A 21,870-nucleotide genomic window follows, 5' to 3' on the forward strand; every position below is an offset into this window, starting at 1 on the left:
ATTACATGGTAGCGGCGGTCATGGATGTTTTTTTCTTCTTGCTATGCACGAGGACATTGCATCGGCATTGCCCTTGTCGTCTTTTGTATTTGCCGTTGGAGCAGCCATCCATCATCCCGTTGACAAGTATCATCATGAGTAGGGGAATAACCGTTGAACATGCCAATGTGTGCAAATGTTAAATGTAAACAACAGATCATAGTGATTGATTCGGCATTCCACCACCGTCCAAGAAAAAAGGGACCTGCCAAGTACTCTTCGGCACGGTACTGCACTCGCCGAAAGAGAAGAAAAAAAGTCAACTGTTCAAGCCTTTCAAGGTTCAGCTTGATTCATCACATCTTGGCGTGATAACTTCAAAGAGAAACAGGTCGTCTTGGCGGCTCTTGGCGCTTGAGCAATGACGCGTATCCAATCGATTCTCGGAGGTTTAAGGAAAAGATACGCCGAGGTTACTTCTCTTCCATGTTTCCATGTTCCCACCAGTTTGTTTATGTTCTGATAGTTTCTATGCTGGGTATCTCTGCATCTTGCAGCGTGGGATTCTTGCATCTGATGCTATGGTATTGAAAGGGAGGGAGACAACTCTTTTCTGGAACAAGTTTAGGTCGCACATTCTTCAAGTCTTAATGATTGGTTTATTGGCATGTCTGCAGGGGATCGCCACTCTTGGCCCACAGTGACCCCAATAACCTTGCGCTTATGCTGCTTAAAGTTCTGGGCACTGGCTACGCTTGCAAAAGAAGCTTATCGGCTACTCAAAATCAACATACCACCTGATCCACCCTGCTGTGGTACCATTGTCCAATAGTGTGAGCAAGTGTGATCTTGGCAAGACTGTGTGTTTAACGACAGGTTCCTTTCTCTTGTTGTCTCTTTGCCCACTTCCCATAAACACCATGTAATGCAGCATCCCGAATATGGATTTATCCTCAAGACTGGGATAAAATTCTCACGTGATTATCTCAATCACAACATATCAAACCGTACAGCCTTTCGGCCACTCCGAATCTCTCCGAATACGCCTCAGCCTGCGCCTTCCGCGATACCTCCGCTCCCTTGATGCCAAGACAAACATCGTACGAGTCACGTGCTCCGCTGCGGGGACCCACCCTCCGCTCCGTCCGTTGAGGCTTGGCACAGCCGGCTTCAAACCTCCGCCGATGTATTTTGTTTGTCTCCGAATGCTGGGTAGAAGCATCTCCGAAACCTAGTCTCCGGTTGTTCAACTTCTCGGTGAGGGTAAGCAAAAAAATACTTTGTCAAGCGTCCAACGATATGTTTGATCCCATGCGGCAGTGTTGACCGAGATTACCCAACATGCAAGCGGCCAGAAGCCGAGATACTTAGTCTACCAATAAATGTTGAGATTAATGGCGTATCCAAGCACAAAATGCAAGAAAAAGCAAAGCCGAATTAACGAATCTCCGACCCGCTGAGTAGGGAGGTACTTCATCAAAGTGGCTTGCGTTGTGTATCGCGAATAATTACCCCAGACCCCACGTTTTCCCCGGCCAACACTCGTTGTGAGACATTGAACACTGTATAGTATCTATAGACAGAAAAGACTAAGAAAACGGTCGCTGATCGGTGCAGGGAATAGCAAATGAGACAAGACCACTCTGTATACACCCGCTACAATGGGTTGTTCAGCATTGAAAATTTATCGGCGGCTACAGCGACAGACCAACTCATCTGATGTACATCTTAACCTCAAGTATATAAAAATCAGATTCAGGTGATATTGAAAGTAGATCAGATATGGAAATAATCGTCCGGCTAGTATTGCCTGCCAAGTTCCATACCCGTTGAGATTACCTTTACTTGGCCTGCAGGCTGCAAACAAGGTTGAGGGGGCTTTGACGCGCAATGACAGAAACACCCTATAGAGTGTGACAATCACTGCCCCCTACAGGAATATCACATGAGCTTTTGCAGAAATCCATTAAGCATGGACAAATTCGACCTGGAAATCTCAACGGCCTCGGGAGTCAGTAATTCAAACCTAGGAATGAATTAGCCACACCGTTACTCTGTACTTTACTCTATCTTCAATAACCGATACCCCATCAATATGAATTGGGCATCAATCGTGTTCGGTTGTTTCACCGTCTTAACATTGTCTTTCGTGGTATTCGCTAATTCATCACACATACTAGCTCCATGTTTCTCTACCATTCCAGCAATAATAAACATATTCAACACAAAACTACTTAGTCATAGCTACTTGGGATCATAATTTTACCAGAGCTAGTCCACCGCTAATTTCCTTTCTCATACCAAATACCAACACAATTGCCTGCAACCAAGGTTATGTGGACCTCTCTTGAACCTCACCCTAGCAAGCCAAGAGCCCAGCCTCGACTAACCATTATTATCCATATCCCACTAAGTAAATAGACCAAAAAAGAAACTCTCTTGGCGACAACGTGCTTTCCGACTTGGCTACATCTGCCAGCCCGCCTTGGTAGCTTACCCCAGATCAACATCGCACAAGCTCTGCCAAGTTCGCCCAGCCACTATCTCTTACATGCAGTGCATGTTATTCATGATCTGGCGTCTGGGCAATATGGATCTCACAGTTGATATCATGAATTTTCGGTTAAAGTGTATGAAAGGGAAGTAAGAACAACTCAAAACTCCAAATGCCAAGCCTCATCAAAACAACAACCACCCTACCACGGGTAGCATTGCACAGAAAGCATATCGGAACTATATATGAAACCCCACAGTTTGTAGTTTAAAATCTTATTTCGGATCCTTGCTCGGACATAGATATCCTGAGTTCCTAGACGTGGATGCTTCGGACGACATCTTACATGAAGACTTTTCTCCCACTCCCACAACTATGTACTTTCTCAGCTCCTCGAGCAACATTGGCCCATCTAGCCATGTTTCTGGTTATCCCAAGCTTGCTTAATGGGTTCATACTCGAGATATCGTGCTTGGGTACATCTTCGACACTCAAGGCAAGACTAGCAGCTGCATATGCGGCAGCCTTTGCATTGATAAGAAATGCTTCCTTGTTGATATTCTTGATATCGTCACAAGTAGTATGATAACAGACATCTTGTGGCGGACCGGCACCAGTAAAGATACCAGATGAGGGAATTCCCAATTCGAGAAAGCCTATATAATCAGACGAACTCCCGAAAGGTCTATCATGCTGCGTTAGCACAGATGTAGAATGGCATTGGATCAAATTCAAACTTACGCGTATTCAGCTGGATATCTATGCTCAGTCAAGTACTCGTATAGATACTTAGCACCAGCTTTGTGGGCGTCTGAGTCGGAATATACAATGTAGTAGGGTTGCGGAGAGGCGATCATATCGTAGTTGTAGTAGAATCGAATCTTGCTCGCCTCCTCCTTAGATAAACTCGACACGTAATATGTCGAACCGATCATTCCGCTCTCCTCTGCTCCCCAAAAGGCCACTCTGAGTTTGTTCTTGAAAGTTTTATGCTTGATTGCCTCGGCGATACTGAGCAAGGCAGCTACACCACTTCCGTTGTCGTTGATACCAGGGCCCTCTTGAACAGAGTCAAGATGAGCACCCAGAATAACAATGTTATCAGGATCGCCTTCCTTGGTGTCTGCGATGATCTGCCACGTCTCGCGCTTTTCGTTCAAGACATCAATGGTCAAGTTGATTTCCAAAGTTTCGCCACCCTTGAGTCGTTCTGCCCAGGCGTTGCCTTGATCATATGTGATAACACCAACAGGCGCAAGTTTACCAATATTTTCAGCGCCGAGGGAGCCGGAGCCTGCGGTTTGAGCAGGATTGTCATTGAAAACAATGGCCGCTGAAGCGCCGTTTTCCTTTGCGAGTTTGAGTTTGTTTATGAAATGGCATTTACCGCGCTTGATCAAAGCGATCTTTCCTTTAACATCAATTCCATTCCATTGGTCTTCGAAACAGCCCGAACCACGTTCGTCGTCGATGGGGATCAAAACCAGCGGAGCAGTTACGCCCCCGGGCAGCGGAGTAGCATGATTATATTGTAGGGATACCGCATCGACGTTCTCTCCTTCAGGGCCTGTCACAGCAATCTTGTGAGTCTGGGAAAAGAGATGGGTGAATGGCTGAACAGAGATATCGAACTGGTCTCCTTGGCTCAAGCGTTCATGAACAAAATCAAGAGAGGCTTTGTAGCCAGAAAGTCCAAAAGCTCGGCTATTGTTGTTGTCGAGAGCAATGTTATATAACTTCTGAAGAAAATTATCAAGGCTAGATCAAGTCAGCTTTCTATCCGTAGCTCGGGATGTCGGGAGATTCTTACTCTTTCTTTTTGATACTATCTGCAGCTTGCTGGGGGGAGAGACGCTTGTATGCATAGGCCCCATTAGCCCATAGTGCTAGAGATAGGACAATGCAGGCAAGTTTCATGTTTGTCAAACTATCTCATGTGTTTGTGATTGATTTGGGGGAAGAAAATGGTAGTTGCTGCTCTTATATAGATTATTGAAAGAGTCCTCCTCAGCCTAATCCCTTGGAAATAGCCGTCGCGTTAGCTCTCACTGTGGGCTAGCTACACAATCCTTCAAATCGATGCGTTTGCTAAGCCACATATATGTGCTTTCTGTATATCATTCAAATACACGGACATCTCAATGCTGGACGGCTCTGTCGGATAAATATACGTGATCCTTTCTGATGTTACGGCTAAGGGGCAATTGGAAGGCGCAGTCACACTATAGAACCGAACTGACCATTGAGGGATCCCCGAAACATAACGATTCTGGAGCTAAATGGTTAATTTGGCACCATGGATCGGATTGTCGTAATTGCAACCTCCGCTATCAGGCCCAAGCTGAGAGTCCGAGATAGGATCCGAGCTACCCTATCAAGTCGCACGACAACGTAAAAAGGCAAATGAACACCAAGTAGAAGCTCTATATGACTGGCAGGTAGTCCCAATATTTATCCCATCAAGAAAATCCAAGTCGAAAGTATATGGCGACTTGGGCTTTGAAACAAATCAAACTCAATCCCTCACTCCTTGGATAAGATTCTTGATTCCTTCTCCTCTCATGGTCCTTTCCCACGCCTCAGGTGCCTTCTCAAATGGAACAACATTGCTTATAAAGGACGAAACTGATACCTTGTGTGATTCAAGAAGGCCCAGGGCAATTTCAAAATCACCGGGACCGTATCGGAAACAAGTCTTCATGGTAATCTCCTTCTCGCACATGGCGTGAATGGGTAGAGACTGTATGGGCTTGCCCAGTCCAATTTGCATGAACGTTCCACCTGGTGCTAGGCATAAGATGCCGGTATGTGCTGATATTTCAACCCCGGTACATTCCAGCACTATGTCGGCGCCTAGATCAAAACCTGCCTCTTGCTTCAGTCTGGCAGCTTCTTCTTCAGGAGTTGCATCTAGCTGGGGCTGGAACGTGTGGCAATCCACAACTCCCTTCGCAAATGAAAGTTTATCAGGGTTAATGTCTGTAATAACAACATTCTTGGCTCCATACGCACTCGCGGTTGCTGCAGTAAGACATCCAACAGTTCCGGCTCCTTGCACGATGACGTTCTGACCAGGTCGTATATCAGCAAGACGGACGCCGTGAACAGCAACACCTAGGGGCTCGACTAGAACAGCTTCTTCGAGGCTGATGGAGTCGGGGATTTTGTAAGCAAAATCCTCAGGGATCTTGAAAAAGCGAGAAAGTGTCCCATGAGTGAACGGAGGGTCTGCAGCGAACTTCATCTTGCGGCACAGATTGTATCGTCCGGATTTGCAGTAGCTACAGCTCTTGCATGAGAACCCTGGCTCTATAGCCACGCGATCTCCCGGCTTGAGTTGGGAAACTGCTGGGCCGACTTTGTGGATTATGCCCGAGGCTTCGTGGCCCATCACAAGGGGTTGTTGTTGGCTGACTTTTCTTGCAAAGCCACCTTCAGTCCAGAAATGGACCTGAACATGTCAGTGATACCAACAGAAAGGCCGAATGGAAATGCTCACATCGCTACCACAGACACCTGTGTATGCAATCTTGACGATGACATCGTGCGGGTCCTCGATCTCAGGAAATGGTCCGTCTTGAAACCTGGCATCTCCAGGACCGTATAAGAAACAAGATGGGTTCTGTTGGGGAGTCAGAATTGCAGATGTCATGTTTGATGCCACTTACTGTTTCAGCCATTCTGCTAATTCGGGTTGCAGCCTGATGTGTGGTGTTGGAGTTGAAGAGACGATGAACCCGGAAAGGTACCTTACGTTTTCTAGTACTGGGGTTTCTTATCTAAATACAAATTGTACTTGAACACGTCAGGTTACCTCCGCAACTTCAATCAGGTGACTATTTATCGGGATACTGTTTTCCGAGTGAGGGGAAATCATGAACCAAGGACAGCACTTTTATACCTATGCTGAGGGACATTTGATACTCTCTTGGAACTACATCATTTTCCATAACACGAATTGACACTCAGACTCTTACTTGGGTATCTTGAATACGCAAAAACAATTAATGATGTTCCATATGTGAGGAATGAAATTCATTCTCTATGCTGTATAGTTTCACTTATGTAGAGTATTATCTGTAAACTGTACTTGATATTTAAGGCAGCACATAACCTCCATCGATAAGCAAATCACTGCCTGTCATATAAGTCGAGGCGTCGCTAGCAAGGTACAGATAGAGACCCTTGATCTCTTTGACATGACCCTGTCGTCCCAGCACAGCCATTCGGTACGCCTCGTTGAGGGCCTCGGGGCTCGCGCCCATCTTTGTATCGAAGAAGCCAGGAGATACAATGTTCACACGTGCAAACTCGCGCCACTCTCGGGCAAGCGACTTTCCGAAGTGGGTGATAAAGGCTTTGCTGCCGTTGTAAACCGGCTGATCGGTTGGCACGTTGACGATATGGGCGCTCATGCTGGATGTGATGATGAAGTTGCCGAAACCTTGGCGCTTAAAGATCTCGCCAGCGTATTTTGCAGAGTAGACAACGCCGTCAACTGTGCGGTGGTCAGACATGGTAGACAAGTTGGACGAAATGCATACCATTAACAGACATTTGCTTCTTGTATTCTTCAATAGTCTGCTCAAGAATTGGCTTTGAAATGGCCATGCCTTGGTAGTATTATCAGCTTTGCTTCTCGTAAAATAATGGCATACGTCAAACCATACCTGCGTTTGCGACATAGACATCGATCTTGCCATAGTCATCAAGAACCTTTTTCAGGGCGTCTTGAATTTGTTGGGCATCGGATACTAACACAAATAAGGTAAGCTACTGCAAAGACTTTTGTTCCTTCAAGTAGCCCTACCGTCTACCTTGTAAGCCGAAGCCTTGATTCCGTGCGTCTCTGACAACGAACGAGCCTTGTCGATAGCAGCGTCATTTCTATGACGGTATTAGTTGATGGTGTATTTGGAAAGGATAGAAGGACTTACGAGTTATACCACAAGGCAACATTGCCTCCGGACTCAGCATAGCCTTCAGCTACAGCGTATCCGAGACCATCAGCGGCACCATTGACAACACAGACCTTTCCGTTTAGGCGGAATTGCTCCGTCACGTTGGAGGGAATGTTGGGAAATGGTCTGGGGAAACCATCTCGTACTTTGGTGGTCTCTTCCACTGACATAGACATGATGGATGATATGATATGGGTGTTGTATGGTGATATTTACCTTGTTATGGCGGTGAGAAGAGGGGTAGCAGAAATGTACTGTATCATAAGTTAGAGAGAGGTACTCATGATGTATGTGCTTGAACCCCGCATAGACTCGGGGTATTGTCATCCGATCCAGTTGGTCTTTATCCATTAAACAGCTTATTTCCTAATTCGAACTCTCAAGCGAGGTGTTACGTAGTAAAAAACGGTTATGGGGCCGTTATACTTAAAGAAAAGAAAAGGTCTAAACTTAACAGCAATACCTATCTAGGTACTATCCTGTAGTCATTGCAAGTCATGCATTTGCATCCAGATAGTTATTCGCAATCAATAATCGACTCTGCAAGGATAGAAAGGTACCTACTGTGTTACTATCTATATGCTTACCTGTGGGGCAACCTGTCAGTTAGCCTACCTATGAATAAACAGATCTGCTCAGCTGGAACATGAGACAAACAGCCATTTTTTCACACCGATTTTCCAACGCCGCGACTATTCAGTTCTCAATTATTACAATTGGGATCGTGGATTCTAGTCAAAATGTGGCTTCTTGACTTTCAACATGATGGCTTCTCTTTCATGTCGCGTTTCCTCAGTCTCTTTGGGGTAGTCTTGGTCGCGTTGCTCATCAATGCCCTTCGCAAGGGGTATCAGGTCCGCATGAAGTTCAAGGCTCTTGAAGCTCAAGGAATTGTGAGTTTCCCTGTTATCCTCCTACCCTTCTAGCGTCTAATCGGCTTCAAAGCCAATTATGAAACATTCCATGATCTTTGGTCATCTTGAGTCTGTCGGAAAGCTCGTTTCGTCTCTCCCGTCGGATGCCCATGGCGACTATTTGATGATGATGATCCGAGAGAATTGGCGAGAATTCTTCCCACAGTGCACAAAATGCCCACCTGTTGCCTACATCGATACATGGCCCTTCACCGTACCCATGGTGATATCTCTCAATCTTGATGTGTCATCCCAGTTTACAACACAGCACTCACTGCCCAAGGCGTATGAGCAGAAACATATCCTTTACCCATTGACAAAGAACCTTGATGTATCCTCTATGGAGGGCGAAGAGTGGAAGATTTGGCGTAAGAGGCTCAACCCGGCTTTCAGTATCCAGAATATCCACAGCCGCCTCCCAGACATTCTCCAAGAGGTGGAGGAATTTGCGGCTGTTCTCAAGAGTAAGGCAGGTAAAGATGGCCAGTGGGGAGACGTCTTCTTATTTGAGAAGGCCACCACCAATCTTGCTCTCGATGTCATTGTGCGCTTTTTCCTGTAAGTACATAGGCACCAACTGCCAGGAACCCTCCATCTATGTTCCATTTTGTAATGCTAATAGACTCTTCACAGAGATATTCGCCTGAATGAACAATGGGGAAAGAACTCACCCATGTGCCATGCTCTTCAAGACACCATTTCCAGAATGTACTTCTTTGTTAACATCACCAATTTCATCCAGTACTACAACCCATGGAGGCATTTTAAGCTGTGGAAGAATTACAAAACTCTGGCTGAGAGTCTAACTCCCACGATTCAAGAACGCATGAACGCACTTCAGGAAGATCCAACCGCCAAAGGAAAGACACTCATCGATCTTATTGTCCAGGCACTTCAGGAAGAGAAAGCTGAACAGAATGGTGCCGTTAACGAAGGTAAAGGTCAATCCGCCTTGGTGTTCGACTCCGACTTCATGGAAATGGCGGTAGGTCAAATCAACACCTTCCTGTTTGCTGGTTTTGATACCACTGCGGCGACCATCGCATGGCTGTTCCGCTTATTGTGCCAACACCCAGACGTCGTGGCTAAACTGCGAGAAGAGCATGATGCCGTCTTGGGCCCGAATGCTTGGGACGCTGCAAACGTGATAAGAGAGGATCCCCAGTTGATGAATCAGCTCCCATACACCCTAGCTGTTCTCAAGGAATCTATGCGATACCACACCAATGTTGGAAGCATGCGCCGCGGTGAGCCAGGCTTCTTCCTTGTTGGTCCTCCCGGTTCCGATCCTGGCTTCGATGGAAAGAAGTTGCCCACCGAAGGCTTCATTGTTTGGGATGGCTCTTGGGCAGTCCATCACGACCCTGATATATGGCATCGACCGGATGAGTTTATTCCAGAGCGCTTCCTCGTCACCGATCGCCAAGATCCATTGTTTCCGCCAACTAACGGGTGGCGATCCTTCTTGGCGGGGCCTCGAAATTGTATTGGACAAAATCTTGTTGTACTTGAGATCAAGTTGGTCATGGCACTAGTGACTAGATGCTTTGATGTTGAGGTTGCATGGGAGGAATGGGATAGAGTCAAGTAAATCCTTTCACATCCGGAGTTCATTCATAACTATTGCTGATCGACCCCTTTATAGTGGAACAACTGACTCCAAGAAAGCGCCGACAGTATGGGGCGATCGCTGTTATCAAGTTGGAACAGACTCACCACCAAGAGTCAAGGATAGTATGCCAGTACACGTTAGGCTTCGCACATAGTAACATGGCAGTTGGTCTTGTGGGATATGGCGATGCATCAGATGATGGGCCAACTTTGGAAGCGAATAGTGGCATTAATGCCTATGTCTCCCAGCTGAAGATCATACTAGATTACCATTAACCCTAGTTTTGTTGATATCATCATTCTTTCGAGGAAATCATTATTGATACACATTACAGAGAAGAACATCAGTATCTACCTTGAAATCTCGACTCAGGGCTTCCCATGTTTCATCACACTCAGACCCCCTTGAGCAATATCATTCCTGAACACTTTGGGTTCAAACGACACGCACTCAACCCCCTGATAGGCTTTGTACCGGGCCTGTTGTAAGGTCTTTCCGTAGGCGGCCACCGAGAAGACCCGTCCTCCTGTTGTCCTCAGTAATCCATCGCCGCTTTCATCCCGGTGAGTTCCCGCGTGAAAAATGATCACGCCATCAGGAGGTGTCCTCAGCGTGATGGTCTTGCTTGTCTCATAACCACCAGGGTATCCACCGGATGCAATAACAACATTGCAAGCAAAGCCTGGTTTGACCTTGATGGTGTGTTTGACTTGGTCAAGTGTGCCGTTTGTGCATGATAGTAAGATATTCGCCAGGTCTGTTTCCTCAGCCAAGAGAAGTATCGAGCTCTGAGTTTCTGGGTCGCCAAACCGCACGTTGTATTCGATTACCTTGGGGGCAAGACTTGGTTACCATGACACCGGTGAAAAGCAAGCCCTGAAAGGGACACCCTAGAGAGACAGTCAGTGAGTCATCAGTCAGATCCAAATGGTTTCTGGTACCCCAAGGTGTTATTTACTCACCTTCTTTCTTGAGAGCTTCGAATGTTGGCTTCAAGATCTCATCGTCGATCTGTTGTGTCATCTCTGGGGTGACCATCGGAACAGATGTGTAAACACCCATGCCTGCAGTATTGGGTCCTTTGTTCTCCTTCAGGATTCTCTTGTGGTCTTGACCGGCTGGGAGAGAATAGACGGTCTTTCCGTCGCTGAAGGTTAAAATGCTGATCTCGAATCCTTCCATGTACTCTTCGATCACTACCGAAGACCCTGCTGTAGAGAAGACTCCATATTTCATGATACTTCGAAGGTCCCCCAAAGCCTGCTCAGGTGTCTCGGGCAAGACCACACCCTTCCCTGCAGCAAGACCATCTGCCTTAATCACGATTCGGTGGTCGTCATCGATGAATACCTTGCGCATGTAGGCGCTGGCCTCGTCGAAGTCGTCGAAACTGCTGTGGGCGGCAGTGGGTATGTTGTAATTCTCCATAAACGTTTTGGCGAAAACCTTGGAACCTTCGAGCTGTGCTGCTTTACGTGACAGTGCGAAACATGGGATTCCCGCTATGAACCTGTCAGCCATCATGCTTTTGTTTGGATTGACGGTCGGCTGTGACCGACCCTTTCTAAATTATTCCTTGATACCATTGACCACATCGTCATCGGTCCAACTACTACCAATCCAACCTCAAGTTACTTGGCCTTTTGCGCCAAGTCACTGTATCCTGTAGAGCCTGTCCGGATGCCAGTAAGATTGGAAATAGGGGCAACGCCTTGTTCGACCTTGTCCTCATCGAGAGATGTTCCTCCGTTTCCAGGAAAGACGAATACCTGTTTTACTGATTGGGATTTGCTCAATCTCCAGGCCAGCGCATGTTCTCGGCCCCCCTGTTTGTCAGATGCACGCAGCCGAGAGCTTAACACTGTTCAATGGGCCTGAACTTCAGCCACTTGCTTCAAGAACAAAAATAACAATTACGCCTTGTTCTTATCAAATTGTTGTTATATTTCATATAGTTAATCCTACTTCATAAATCCTTTATAAGAATATCTGAAGATCACTGATGTCCTGTAATGTTCCATGAAGGCCATTCAAGTGTTCACAGCCATATATCCTGGTCAAGCAAAACAAAATCTTGCATTCCTACAAATTATAATAATTACGCAAGTATGTATCTGACCATCTCAACTTCATCAATCCGGCTATACCTCTACTTTAATAGACAATCCGTTTCTCCATAAACCCACATTCCCAAGTTAGAAACCATGTCACTTAAAACTCCGGAATTGATTCCGAAACTCCTTTGATCCAACTTCCAGACTCCGGAATGTAGCAAACCCAAATTTTGATGCTTCATGATGATGTTAGTTTATATCCGATCCATGGTCGGCGCTAATTCCACACTGGTGGAGCTTGTAATCAGTACGTCCTGATTCCACGAAGTTATCGGGAATTAGAAGCCCATAAGTCCGTGATATCTGATACTATAAGACGAATAACATCACATCGATTTAATGCACAATAATCAACAGCACTCAGCCTACATCATAATTACACCCAAAGCTAAATAACAACGCAACCACTAAGATAAAAAATGACAACCCCAGTCTGGCTTATCACCGGAAGCTCCAACGGCTTCGGTCTACTTCTGAGCCTGAGAGCTTTGAAGGCTGGTCATAGAGTCATTTCGACAGTACGAGATACTACTAGATCAGCTGATGCTGTCAGCCAAATCGAAAAAGCTGGCGGAAAGATCATCACTCTTGACATGACCGAGTCCAAAGCAAGCATCACCGAGAAGATCCAGGATGCAGAAAAGATTTATGGAAGAATCGACTATCTGGTCAACAACGCTGGATATTCTTGCTTAGGAGCCGTTGAGCTCTTCACGTAGGTTTATCTTCTACGTAAGAGACGGATACAAACTAACACAAGATTAAGAGAAGCCGAGGCTGAACATCAAATCCAGACCAACCTGTTTGGTCCTCTTTACGCACTTCAAGCTGCCCTTCCCGGTATGCGAAGCCGTAGTTTGGGAACCATTATCAACTTCAGCAGTATTGCTGGTCAAGACGCTCAGCCAAGTTGCGGACTCTACAGTGCAAGCAAATTCGCCCTTGAGGGTTTGACTGAGAGTCTATCCAAAGAAGTCAAGGAGTTCGGTATCAATGTTCTGATTGTCGAGCCTGGAGCATTTCGCACTAACTTCCTCGACGCTAGCGTTAAGAGCAACGTATCAGTCGAGAAGGCATATGAGGGTACCTTGCTATCGGAAACACTTACCAAGTTTGCGAACGCTTCAGGGAAACAGCGCGGCGATCCCAACAAGGGAGTGGATATCATCTACGAAGTTGCTACGGGGGAAGGAAAGGCAGGCCATCTTAAGGGCAAGATCTTGAGACTACCACTGGGCGAAGACTGCTTCACACGTCTCGGTAACAAACTTAAATTTCTTCATCACGATCTTGATGCAACTCGTGAGATTGGCACCACAACTGATATGGAGGAGAAGTAGATTTGGATACTCATAACAGTCGTTCAATAAGCAGTTATTATTATTCAGGCATTATCTATGGCATCATTGCCGCTCCTTAATTGTCAGTAGAATAATATCGTAACAGACTTCTCGTGTACTACACCAGGATGAATGTCGAAACAATGCGATGTATTATTATAGGCAGTCCTTTGTGAATATTACCAACGAATGTTCTGCCAGGGATTCTTTTGGTGGCTATTTAATGCAAGATGCAATGTCCAACGGCAGTGTGTTCAGGGTGTGTCCTGTCCCAATACTCCAGTGTGCTATAGCGTCCTTGGTAGGCGTACAAAATCCCATATTATATTCGGAATCCAAAAGCCAAGCATTTCTTTCATGGTGGCATAGTGGCGCCAGGCAATAATAGGTATTGGGGGTATCGATTCTGAGCTTGTTGGGCTCGAAGTGTATGAATGTATCGGACGTCATTGGTCGCCTCATTTCTGCGCAACCTCATCAGGGGGTGAGTAGGAATGAATCTGTTTGTGGTGTTAGTATCAGATACCCGCTCCAGTGTTTGGATGCATACATACCTTATCAGCTACCTGAAGCCACTCTTCCATACTTCGAACGTAAGGGTCTGCGCTGGCATCTGCTAGTGCCTCATGGCCCCAAACAACCATTTCATCGAACTCGGCTGTTATTTGCATGCTTTCTATTTGTTCTTCCTCAGCATCCAGATCCACCACATGCTCTTCGACGGCTGTTTTAGGATCTTGTTGAGGAACTCGCTCGACAACGATGCCACGATAGTCTTCAGGCAATTTTACAACCTTTCCCTGGAGTTTTCGTCCACGAAAGTATGCTAGTTTCGTTCCATCTTATCATGCTGTTAGAGAGGCTTCGCAAACATATTTCGTTCTGGGGACAAACCGTCGGTGGCAGCAGGGGTCCAATATGATGATGTTGGTTCAATTGGGCCATCATGGTGTATACGACATGGCAGAATGTTTGCCACTGCCTTGGACTTGTTCTCGTCGGGCTTCAATGAAAGGATTGGTTGTGACATTATGGCTGTACAGCTTTTGTTTGTTGTTTAGGTAGGAGAAGGAGAACGCGACTAGACGCGTTAAGTGTCTGCGGCAACGGATGGCTTATCTTATCTCAGTTTGATACAGGCTAACCCCATCAGGGTCAGATCGTCCATTCGTCGAATGGGAACCTTTGAACATGCATGTGAAAGGAACGCAGGCCTTTACTTTATGGTTGGATTATGCTTTGTTCTTATGTACAATCCTTCATTCAGAGCTGAACTTCCGCCTACAGCCGATACTTAGTTCCACCAAAATCCACTGGCGATAATAGTAAGAGCAATTGATGAGATTAGTAGTTGAGCCGCGCTTTGGTATATATACATGCTCCAAGACTATATGGGTATCTCGAAAATTACGGCAAATAGTCAGTTGCCTTTCATATTCCGGTCGAAACAATGATTCCAATCAATTATTTCTTCTTCTTCTTTGGTTTGTTTCCTTTTTGACCTCCTCCAGACGCAGTGTTTGGCGCATACCGATTCGCGTGGTCCACATCAAAAGCCGGCTTGTGTTTGCGAAAAAGTAACATCGTCGCTCGTGCATCTTCAATACTGGAATGCTCTCCGCCTTGTATCTCAACTCCTAACAAGTTTTGGGCAAGTACTCGTAATGATGGCTTTCTCCCGTTTGCGTATTTTTTGAATCCTGAGAACTTGGCTGTGTCGCGTATGTCTTTTCCTGGGTGGCTGAGAATGAGAGCGTCCAAATCATGCTTGAGGTCATGGCCGATCAAAATCCGACCTTGAAGAAGCTTGTCAATCTCTGCCTGTACTTCCTCAAAGTCCCGAGCAAATCTCATAGATTTTTGACTGATCCCGCTGACGGCTGTTCTCCAATTTGTGACCTTCTCCTTGGGTTTCACATAAGAGTCGTAAACTTGCACGCCATGAAAGTCGACGATGCTCACACGAGCGAGAGCTGATTCATGGCCACCTGGTCCGACACCAACCATCTCGCAGTCGATAGCAATGTATTTGCCGACCTCGATTCCCTCTGTGAGTCCATGGTTGATTTTATCTTTTTCGGCAGCAAGCATCATTGAGTTGTCTTTAGCACCCAAATTGTACGCTTCAGCGAGAGCTTCAGCGGATACATCATGGTCTTCTGCCCATAGCGCAAGAGATGTCGAGGTGCCTGGCACTGTCTCCTCAATCTTTGAACTGTGAACACCACCCATTTGCTTCTTGCCGCTTTTTGGTGCCGCTTTTGCTACTGTTGATGTTTTTGTAAAGAACGTAGAAGCCTTGGGCTTTTTCGTTGGTGGATTTGTTGATGGGGTCTCCGATTTGCGCTTTAGAGATGGCTTTGACGCGGATTCCTCCTTGAGCTTTGCTTGAAGCTTCTTCCAATTCGAAGAAAGCCCAGCCATTCTGTTTAAGATTGAGAATATCGGCCTGAAGAATCGCAGCCAATTTTTTATGTGTTTGTATCAGTATTGATCAAGAGTCGCGAAGCAAAGAGTTTCGACGATGAAACAAACGGGATTTTGCAACTACCGAATTACTGATAAGACGGAATCACGTTCACCGCCTTGCTGATAAGAGTTCTAAATCATTTTCTGCCATGCCCCTCCATCATACTTTCTCCCATTTTCCATTTTGCGACACTTACGCGACAACCGAACAATCATCAATACACGACGGCACAGACGACTTCCATCATGGCTGGTGGTACACCTGGAGGCGAGCCTACCGTTGGCTCTGGTGAGCCGCGACTAAAAAGCCTTGCGACACCCGAAACGATCAAGACTGGATGCATTGCCTGGGTAGAGAAAGAGGGTCAGCCGCGACGCGCCGAAATTCTTAGCATCAAGACAACCAAGAGCGGCAAACAATTTTACTGCAATTTCGATAACTTCAATAAACGACTGGACGAATGGGTACCTGTCATCAGATTGGACTTTACTCGGGAGGTTGAATGGCCAAATCCAGAGAAGGACAAGCCCAAAGACCCAAAGGCGAAGAAAGTGCCCACTGTGCAGTCTAAGAAGACACAACCTTCGAAAAAGTCTCAAAAGAGGCCCGGCAAGCGAGAGCAATCCACTACATCGGAGGCCAATACACCACATCCTTGGACTGGTACGCAATTTGTTCTCAATTCAAGTATATCCGCTAACAACCGTCTAGATTTCGTAGAGAACCAAAATCGGCAAAAGTCTGCCTCGATCGGTCCTGATGGTGATAGTCAGGCACGCGCCAGCGTTGACGGTGGCGCAACACCTGTGGGTGATGAAATGGAAGTGGACGAAAGGGAAACAGAAGTCAAAAGGGAGCCGGCAGAGTTCAGTCGTGAGGTCGAGATTGAGAAGCTTCGTACATCCGGCTCCATGACTCAAAACCCAACCGAAGTCTCACGAATCCGAAATATCTCAAAGGTTCAGTTCGGCCGTTTCGATTTGTATCCGTGGTATTTCTCGCCATACCCCGAGATCTTCAGCCAAGAAGACGTTATCTTTATCTGCGAATTTTGTCTGAGCTATTATGGGGACTTGAAAGCTTTCACGCGGCACCGAAAGAAGTGTACACTACAGCACCCACCCGGAAACGAGCTCTATCGAAATGAGGACATATCTTTCTTCGAAATCGATGGCCGACGGCAGCGAACGTGGTGTCGTAACCTTTGTCTTTTGTCCAAGATGTTTCTTGACCACAAGACACTGTATTATGATGTGGACCCTTTCCTGTTTTATATCATGACGACACGAACCGAAAAAGGAAATCACTTGGTTGGGTATTTCTCCAAGGAGAAGGAGAGTGCGGACGGGTACAACGTTGCTTGTATTCTGACCATGCCTCAATACCAGCGTAAAGGCTACGGTCGACTTCTGATCCAGTTCTCGTACGAACTTTCTCGAATTGAAGGGAAACTCGGGTCTCCTGAAAAGCCACTGTCAGATTTGGGTCTGCTGAGTTATCGACAATATTGGTCAGAAAACATTCTGGAATTCCTGATGGGCTACAACGAACGTGACGAAAAAGTCACAATCGAGGCGATTTCTAATGCCCTGGCCATGACAACGCAGGACGTCGAGCACACCCTCCAAGCATTGCGGATGCAAGTCTACCATAAGAGTGACCACAAGATTGTGATACCCGAAAAGTTAATCCAGCAACGCGAAAAGACCAAACTGAAGAGGAAACGAACCGTGGATCCAACTAAGATCCAATGGAAACCTCCAGTATTTACAGCTTCAAGTCGAACATGGGGATGGTAATTGTAGCAACTCAGAGCAAGCGAAAGAAAAGATAGTTTTAAATGATACCCCTATTCATATACCTAAGAAGTCTGTTCGCATCATAGGCTGTAGATTGGCGAAGTGCATGTTAATTGTTACCCCAACTTTCACAAGCCCCACGTTCTATAACTCAAGCTCTGGTGGAGGTCAACCCGCCCTACGTAATCAGTACGAAACGGCAATGCGACAGCTGTTGACAACTCAAGCCCTACCAAAATCATCAATACACGCCTAACCGCTACTAGAATTGGACATTCTCTGTGTTTCTCAGACCACAATTCATCTTCACTTCTGGCGACATCATCGCGGGCCCATCATGACGCTTCGTCTACTGGCACCGAGCTTACTCGCTCTGAGCGCAACACTCGCTAGCGCCAGCCCCGACGACGAACAGCAACCTCTTGCCGACTACCGTCGCATATGTCCCGATTACACACGATACGCTGCATTTCCTCAGTAGGTTGATTGAATTGCGCAAGAACAGAGTGGTTTTTAGCTAATATCGATTCATCATAGTCGACCCTTCAGTGAAGGTCCCAAAGCGCTCCCATACCAACGACCGAGCAAGCAATGTCGGACGTTTCAGTCAGATGCGATTGAAAAGGTCATTGAAGATGTGACGTCGCGCATGAAAGATCCAGACCTGGCACGATTGTTCGAAAACGCATTCCCTTCAACGACAGATACGACCGTCAAATTCCACACCAAAGGAAAGACGGATACTGGCTTCTTTCGCATGGGAAGCTTTGGAGGATTCCACGATGAAGGGGCTTGGGAGGGACCGCAATCATTCATCATCACAGGTGACATCATCGCCGAATGGCTGCGCGATTCGACAAACCAGTTACGGCCTTACCAACCACTTGCTAAGAAGGACCCTGCTATACATACATTATTGCTCGGCGCCGTCAACACCCAGGCTGAGTATGTGATTGAGTCTCCGTACTGCAACGCCTTCCAGCCACCACCTATCAGCGATCTTCCCGTCTCGTCTAATGGACAAGACGATAATGTCCACCCCGCATACGAGCCTCGGGCTGTCTTTGAGTGCAAGTACGAGCTCGACTCTCTGGCGCATTTTCTCGCTCTTGGTAATGATTTCTACGATCATACAGGCTCGACAGACTTCGTGAATAAGAGATGGTTACGGGCTGTTGATACGCTTCTGAACGTGCTCACCGAGCAGTCCAAGTCGACCTTTGATCCCAAAACTGGCGAATTTCAGCGCAATGAGTACACATTCTCACGTCGCACCGATACGGGAACCGAGACTCTTAACTTGAGGGGCATCGGCAACCCTTTGAACTGGGGCACAGGATTGGTTCGCTCAGCCTTTAGACCTAGTGATGATGCTACCATCTTGGGCTTCTTTATACCCGCCAACGCGCAAATGTCTGTTGAGCTGAAGCGAGCATCCAAGATACTCGCGGCAGCTGGTAAGACAACGCTTTCTCAAAAATTGGAGACATGGAGCACGAAACTCCGCGAAGGTGTTATGGAGCACGGCGTAATCAAGCACAAGAAATACGGAGACGTCTTCGCTTACGAAGTCGATGGTTACGGTTCGTCGATATTGATGGACGATGCGAACTATCCTTCACTACTGGCGCTCCCTCTTATGGGATTCTGCGAAGCCAGCGACCCCATCTACCGGAACACCAGAAAGATGCTGTTGGAGAAGGGCGGAAACCCATATTATCTCGAAGGAAAGGGCTTCAGGGGTATTGGAGGTAAGGCACTTATTACTACAAGACTATTCGCAATGACTGACATTTTATAGGACCTCATATTGGACTTCGAAATGCCTGGCCAATGAGTCTTTTGGTGCAAGCTAGAACTTCAGACAACGACGAAGAGATTAAGGAATGCATTGATCTTGTCCTCAACTCTGCAAAGTTGGGCTTAGTACATGAGAGCATTGATGTTGAGCATATTAGCCAGTATACTAGGAGCTGGTTTGCATGGGCCAATGGCGTATTTGCTTCTACGATTCTTGATCTGGCGAAGAGGAAACCACATTTGATCTTTGGCGAGGGTGCTACGGCGTATGAGATCTGATTGATAAAGGAAGCTGTTCAAACTAAAAAGCTGAATTGGTACATTCAGGGTATGAAGAATGATAAATTGAAAGGTTGGTTCCAAATCTGATGGGCAAACTTGCCCATGTGAAACCCCAGACTACATGACAAGAAACAATCATGTTTCGAAAACATCCAAATGGTAAATACAAAAATGACTGGGGAAATCATCAATGTAAGGGCTTAGATCGATCCACAGTTATCCGTTCATACCCCTCCTTCACACTCTCGAGCATATAGCCGAACTACAACTCCATGGCTTTCTCTAAACAGATCCGACATCGGTCTCACGAGCTTATTGGCAGTATTTTCAAATATAAATATTGCGTCGTTAATAAACAACAAAAAAGACGGCTCTATAACACTTCAGCATACAAAGCTTTTATCTTGTCTCATTCTGCAGCATCTTCCCCTCTATGTCGTAATCGTAACATCTGCCCCTCAACACCACCACTAACATCACCATCGTACATCCACACAGCAAAGATGACGATGAAACCAACTCACGCTTCAGAGGTTGCCTCCAATCCTCAATCGGGAAAACACCAAATTAACCTCATCCGTGGTTGGCCAAACCCAGGTCTTCTCCCTGTCGATCTCATCTCAGCAGCAGCCCAACGCAATCTTTCTGATCCGTCCATTTACGTCCCGGCTCTACAGTACGGTGCTTAGCAGACTTATTGTATAATTACTAGCTAATTCTAACCTAGATATGGCGCTGACCCGGGATATCAGCCTCTGCGCGAAGAATTGGCGACCTGGTTGTCTGAGCACTACCGTGTCGAGCGCGATCCCAATCGCATTTGCATTTCAGGCGGCGCAAGTCAGAATGCCGCATGCATTCTACAGAGCTTTACTGACCCTCATGTAACCCAAGCCGTGTGGTGTATTTCACCATCGTACCATCTGATCTTCCAGGTCTTTCGCGACAATGGCTTTGATGGAAGGCTGAGAGCTACGCCTGAAGATGAGGAGGGTGTTGATATTGAAGCATTAGAGGCTAAGATTGTCGAGTTTGAGAAGAATGCACCAGAAGCCAAGGTATGCCTATAGTGATTCCAATGCGATACTCATACTGACACATATGAATAGCCTCCTGTGAGTGATGCCGGGAAGGATCGTAAGCATTATCGCCATGTCATCTACGCTGTTCCCACATGCTCAAACCCTTCTGGCAAGACAATGTCACTACGTCGCCGAGAAGCACTCGTTCGCCTTGCTCGCAAATATGACGCCCTCATTATCTGCGACGATGTTTATGACTTCCTTCAGTGGCGCATTGACAGCGATCCCAGCCAAGTATCTGCGCGTGTAAGCGACCACGATCATCCTGAAATGCTACTCCCTCGCTTGTGCGACATCGACCTTGCCATGGGGCAGGCGGACAATGATCCCCAAGGTTTTGGTCATGCCGTAAGTAACGGGTCTTTCAGCAAGCTTGTCGGGCCAGGAATGCGAACTGGCTGGCTGGAAGGCTCGCCTGCGTTTGCTTATGGCCTCGCCCAGACGGGCGCAACTAAATCTGGTGGTTCACCCAGTCAGTTCTGTGCATCTCTGATGGCTGATCTATTGCAAACTGGGGCACTTCAGGAGCGACTGGCCACAACAATAAGGCCCCAGCTTCAGCACCGTCACCGCATCATGATGGAAGCAATTCATAAACATCTAGGACCACTGAGTGTTGGCATTCGAGATGCCGGTCTCCCTGATGGGCTTGTTTATGGTGGCTACTTTGTGTGGCTCACGTTAGAGGAAGGCATCTCAGCCAAAGTTGTTTCACAAGCTGCGATGGCGGAAGAGAACTTGGTGGTTGGCAACGGGACTATGTTCCAAGTGCCTGGAGATGAGAAGACAGTTGACCTGGATAACGCAGTTCGGCTGACATTCGCATATGTCCCTGAAGAGGACTTGATTGAGGGCGTCCAGAGGTTAGCAGGCGTGCTACGGAGGATAAAAGAAAACCCCGGCAAATACAAAGCATCTGCCAGCACGACGGCCGATAGCGATATCATAGATGCCAACAAATAAGTCGAAAATATCTTCCGGCCTAGGCACTAGAGGCCATGAAAGAACGGTCTCTCCAACATC

The 21,870-nt window shown here is 46.7% G+C and overlaps 11 protein-coding genes across 11 annotated transcripts; 5 read left to right on the plus strand and 6 right to left on the minus strand.

Annotated features, from left to right (window-relative positions):
- Positions 1–2,815: 2,815 nt before the first annotated feature.
- EDB82DRAFT_475993 (uncharacterized protein) lies at positions 2,816–4,390 on the minus strand (the record flags this gene model as incomplete). The annotated part of the gene is made up of 3 exons (XM_025735953.2): positions 2,816–3,158; positions 3,215–4,231; positions 4,284–4,390. The coding sequence occupies 3 exons, from the start codon at positions 4,388–4,390 to the stop codon at positions 2,816–2,818; spliced, it is 1,467 nt and encodes a 488-aa protein (XP_025586608.2).
- A 322-nt stretch (positions 4,391–4,712) lies between these two features.
- EDB82DRAFT_556467 (chaperonin 10-like protein) lies at positions 4,713–6,125 on the minus strand (the record flags this gene model as incomplete). Its single annotated transcript, XM_025735955.2, has 2 exons — positions 4,713–5,924; positions 5,973–6,125. The coding sequence occupies 2 exons, from the start codon at positions 6,123–6,125 to the stop codon at positions 4,989–4,991; spliced, it is 1,089 nt and encodes a 362-aa protein (XP_025586609.2). The 3' UTR covers positions 4,713–4,988.
- A 341-nt stretch (positions 6,126–6,466) lies between these two features.
- EDB82DRAFT_501211 (uncharacterized protein) lies at positions 6,467–7,854 on the minus strand. Its single transcript, XM_025735956.2, has 5 exons — positions 7,411–7,854; positions 7,284–7,360; positions 7,144–7,227; positions 7,018–7,086; positions 6,467–6,971 (listed from the first exon to the last, which is right to left on the minus strand). The coding sequence occupies exons 1-5, from the start codon at positions 7,608–7,610 to the stop codon at positions 6,571–6,573; spliced, it is 831 nt and encodes a 276-aa protein (XP_025586610.2). The 5' UTR covers positions 7,611–7,854; the 3' UTR covers positions 6,467–6,570.
- A 320-nt stretch (positions 7,855–8,174) lies between these two features.
- On the plus strand, positions 8,175–10,114 carry EDB82DRAFT_525333 (cytochrome P450; the record flags this gene model as incomplete). Its single annotated transcript, XM_025735957.2, has 4 exons — positions 8,175–8,327; positions 8,380–8,906; positions 8,982–9,935; positions 9,994–10,114. 4 exons carry the CDS (start codon positions 8,175–8,177, stop codon positions 10,112–10,114), a joined length of 1,755 nt encoding a protein of 584 aa, XP_025586611.2.
- A 214-nt stretch (positions 10,115–10,328) lies between these two features.
- EDB82DRAFT_525334 (phosphoribosylglycinamide synthetase) lies at positions 10,329–11,481 on the minus strand (the record flags this gene model as incomplete). The annotated part of the gene is made up of 3 exons (XM_065609139.1): positions 10,329–10,717; positions 10,791–10,850; positions 10,923–11,481. 3 exons carry the CDS (start codon positions 11,479–11,481, stop codon positions 10,329–10,331), a joined length of 1,008 nt encoding a protein of 335 aa, XP_065464999.1.
- A 918-nt stretch (positions 11,482–12,399) lies between these two features.
- Positions 12,400–13,481, plus strand: EDB82DRAFT_537154 (uncharacterized protein). The gene is made up of 2 exons (XM_025735959.2): positions 12,400–12,789; positions 12,841–13,481. The coding sequence occupies exons 1-2, from the start codon at positions 12,494–12,496 to the stop codon at positions 13,412–13,414; spliced, it is 870 nt and encodes a 289-aa protein (XP_025586613.2). The 5' UTR covers positions 12,400–12,493; the 3' UTR covers positions 13,415–13,481.
- Positions 13,482–14,614, minus strand: EDB82DRAFT_575718 (ribonuclease H2 non-catalytic subunit-domain-containing protein). Its single transcript, XM_065609963.1, has 3 exons — positions 14,309–14,614; positions 13,969–14,255; positions 13,482–13,914 (listed from the first exon to the last, which is right to left on the minus strand). The coding sequence occupies exons 1-3, from the start codon at positions 14,442–14,444 to the stop codon at positions 13,873–13,875; spliced, it is 465 nt and encodes a 154-aa protein (XP_065465000.1). The 5' UTR covers positions 14,445–14,614; the 3' UTR covers positions 13,482–13,872.
- Positions 14,615–14,628: 14 nt separating this feature from the next.
- Positions 14,629–15,995, minus strand: EDB82DRAFT_501222 (RNA exonuclease 4). Its single transcript, XM_025735961.2, has one exon. The coding sequence runs from the start codon at positions 15,836–15,838 to the stop codon at positions 14,879–14,881; it is 960 nt and encodes a 319-aa protein (XP_025586615.1). The 5' UTR covers positions 15,839–15,995; the 3' UTR covers positions 14,629–14,878.
- A 49-nt stretch (positions 15,996–16,044) lies between these two features.
- Positions 16,045–17,746, plus strand: EDB82DRAFT_446301 (histone acetyltransferase ESA1). The gene is made up of 2 exons (XM_025735962.2): positions 16,045–16,547; positions 16,596–17,746. Exons 1-2 carry the CDS (start codon positions 16,130–16,132, stop codon positions 17,681–17,683), a joined length of 1,506 nt encoding a protein of 501 aa, XP_025586616.2. The 5' UTR covers positions 16,045–16,129; the 3' UTR covers positions 17,684–17,746.
- A 119-nt stretch (positions 17,747–17,865) lies between these two features.
- Positions 17,866–19,974, plus strand: EDB82DRAFT_188901 (uncharacterized protein). Its single transcript, XM_025735963.2, has 3 exons — positions 17,866–18,160; positions 18,221–19,434; positions 19,485–19,974. The coding sequence occupies exons 1-3, from the start codon at positions 18,021–18,023 to the stop codon at positions 19,760–19,762; spliced, it is 1,632 nt and encodes a 543-aa protein (XP_025586617.2). The 5' UTR covers positions 17,866–18,020; the 3' UTR covers positions 19,763–19,974.
- A 294-nt stretch (positions 19,975–20,268) lies between these two features.
- Positions 20,269–21,810, plus strand: EDB82DRAFT_545982 (pyridoxal phosphate-dependent transferase; the record flags this gene model as incomplete). Its single annotated transcript, XM_025735964.2, has 3 exons — positions 20,269–20,441; positions 20,493–20,823; positions 20,875–21,810. 3 exons carry the CDS (start codon positions 20,269–20,271, stop codon positions 21,808–21,810), a joined length of 1,440 nt encoding a protein of 479 aa, XP_025586618.2.
- Between the last annotated feature and the right edge of the window lie 60 nt (positions 21,811–21,870).

The sequence above is a fragment of the Fusarium venenatum genome, assembly GCF_020744135.1.
Source record: "Fusarium venenatum strain MPI-CAGE-CH-0201 chromosome Unknown EDB82scaffold_2, whole genome shotgun sequence".
Lineage (NCBI taxonomy): Eukaryota > Fungi > Ascomycota > Sordariomycetes > Hypocreales > Nectriaceae > Fusarium > Fusarium venenatum.

Excerpts from the sequence above, each read along its gene's own strand:
- EDB82DRAFT_575718 (XM_065609963.1), bottom strand. The coding sequence starts at position 14,444 with ATGTCACAACCAATCCTTTCATTGAAGCCCGACGAGAACAAGTCCAAG. Across the intron at positions 14,256-14,308 it reads GACCCCTGCTGCCACCGACG|ATGGAACGAAACTAGCATAC; the intron begins GTTTGTCCCCAG and ends CAGCATGATAAG. Across the intron at positions 13,915-13,968 it reads GGCTTCAGGTAGCTGATAAG|ATTCATTCCTACTCACCCCC; the intron begins GTATGTATGCAT and ends CACCACAAACAG.
- EDB82DRAFT_188901 (XM_025735963.2), top strand. The coding sequence starts at position 18,021 with ATGACGCTTCGTCTACTGGCACCGAGCTTACTCGCTCTGAGCGCAACA. Across the intron at positions 18,161-18,220 it reads CGATACGCTGCATTTCCTCA|TCGACCCTTCAGTGAAGGTC; the intron begins GTAGGTTGATTG and ends GATTCATCATAG. Across the intron at positions 19,435-19,484 it reads GGGCTTCAGGGGTATTGGAG|GACCTCATATTGGACTTCGA; the intron begins GTAAGGCACTTA and ends GACATTTTATAG.
- EDB82DRAFT_537154 (XM_025735959.2), top strand. The coding sequence starts at position 12,494 with ATGACAACCCCAGTCTGGCTTATCACCGGAAGCTCCAACGGCTTCGGT. Across the intron at positions 12,790-12,840 it reads GGAGCCGTTGAGCTCTTCAC|AGAAGCCGAGGCTGAACATC; the intron begins GTAGGTTTATCT and ends CACAAGATTAAG.
- EDB82DRAFT_501211 (XM_025735956.2), bottom strand. The coding sequence starts at position 7,610 with ATGTCTATGTCAGTGGAAGAGACCACCAAAGTACGAGATGGTTTCCCC. Across the intron at positions 7,228-7,283 it reads TTCGGCTTACAAGGTAGACG|TATCCGATGCCCAACAAATT; the intron begins GTAGGGCTACTT and ends TATTTGTGTTAG. Across the intron at positions 7,087-7,143 it reads TGTCTATGTCGCAAACGCAG|GCATGGCCATTTCAAAGCCA; the intron begins GTATGGTTTGAC and ends AATACTACCAAG.
- EDB82DRAFT_446301 (XM_025735962.2), top strand. The coding sequence starts at position 16,130 with ATGGCTGGTGGTACACCTGGAGGCGAGCCTACCGTTGGCTCTGGTGAG. Across the intron at positions 16,548-16,595 it reads TACACCACATCCTTGGACTG|ATTTCGTAGAGAACCAAAAT; the intron begins GTACGCAATTTG and ends ACAACCGTCTAG.
- EDB82DRAFT_501222 (XM_025735961.2), bottom strand. The coding sequence starts at position 15,838 with ATGGCTGGGCTTTCTTCGAATTGGAAGAAGCTTCAAGCAAAGCTCAAG.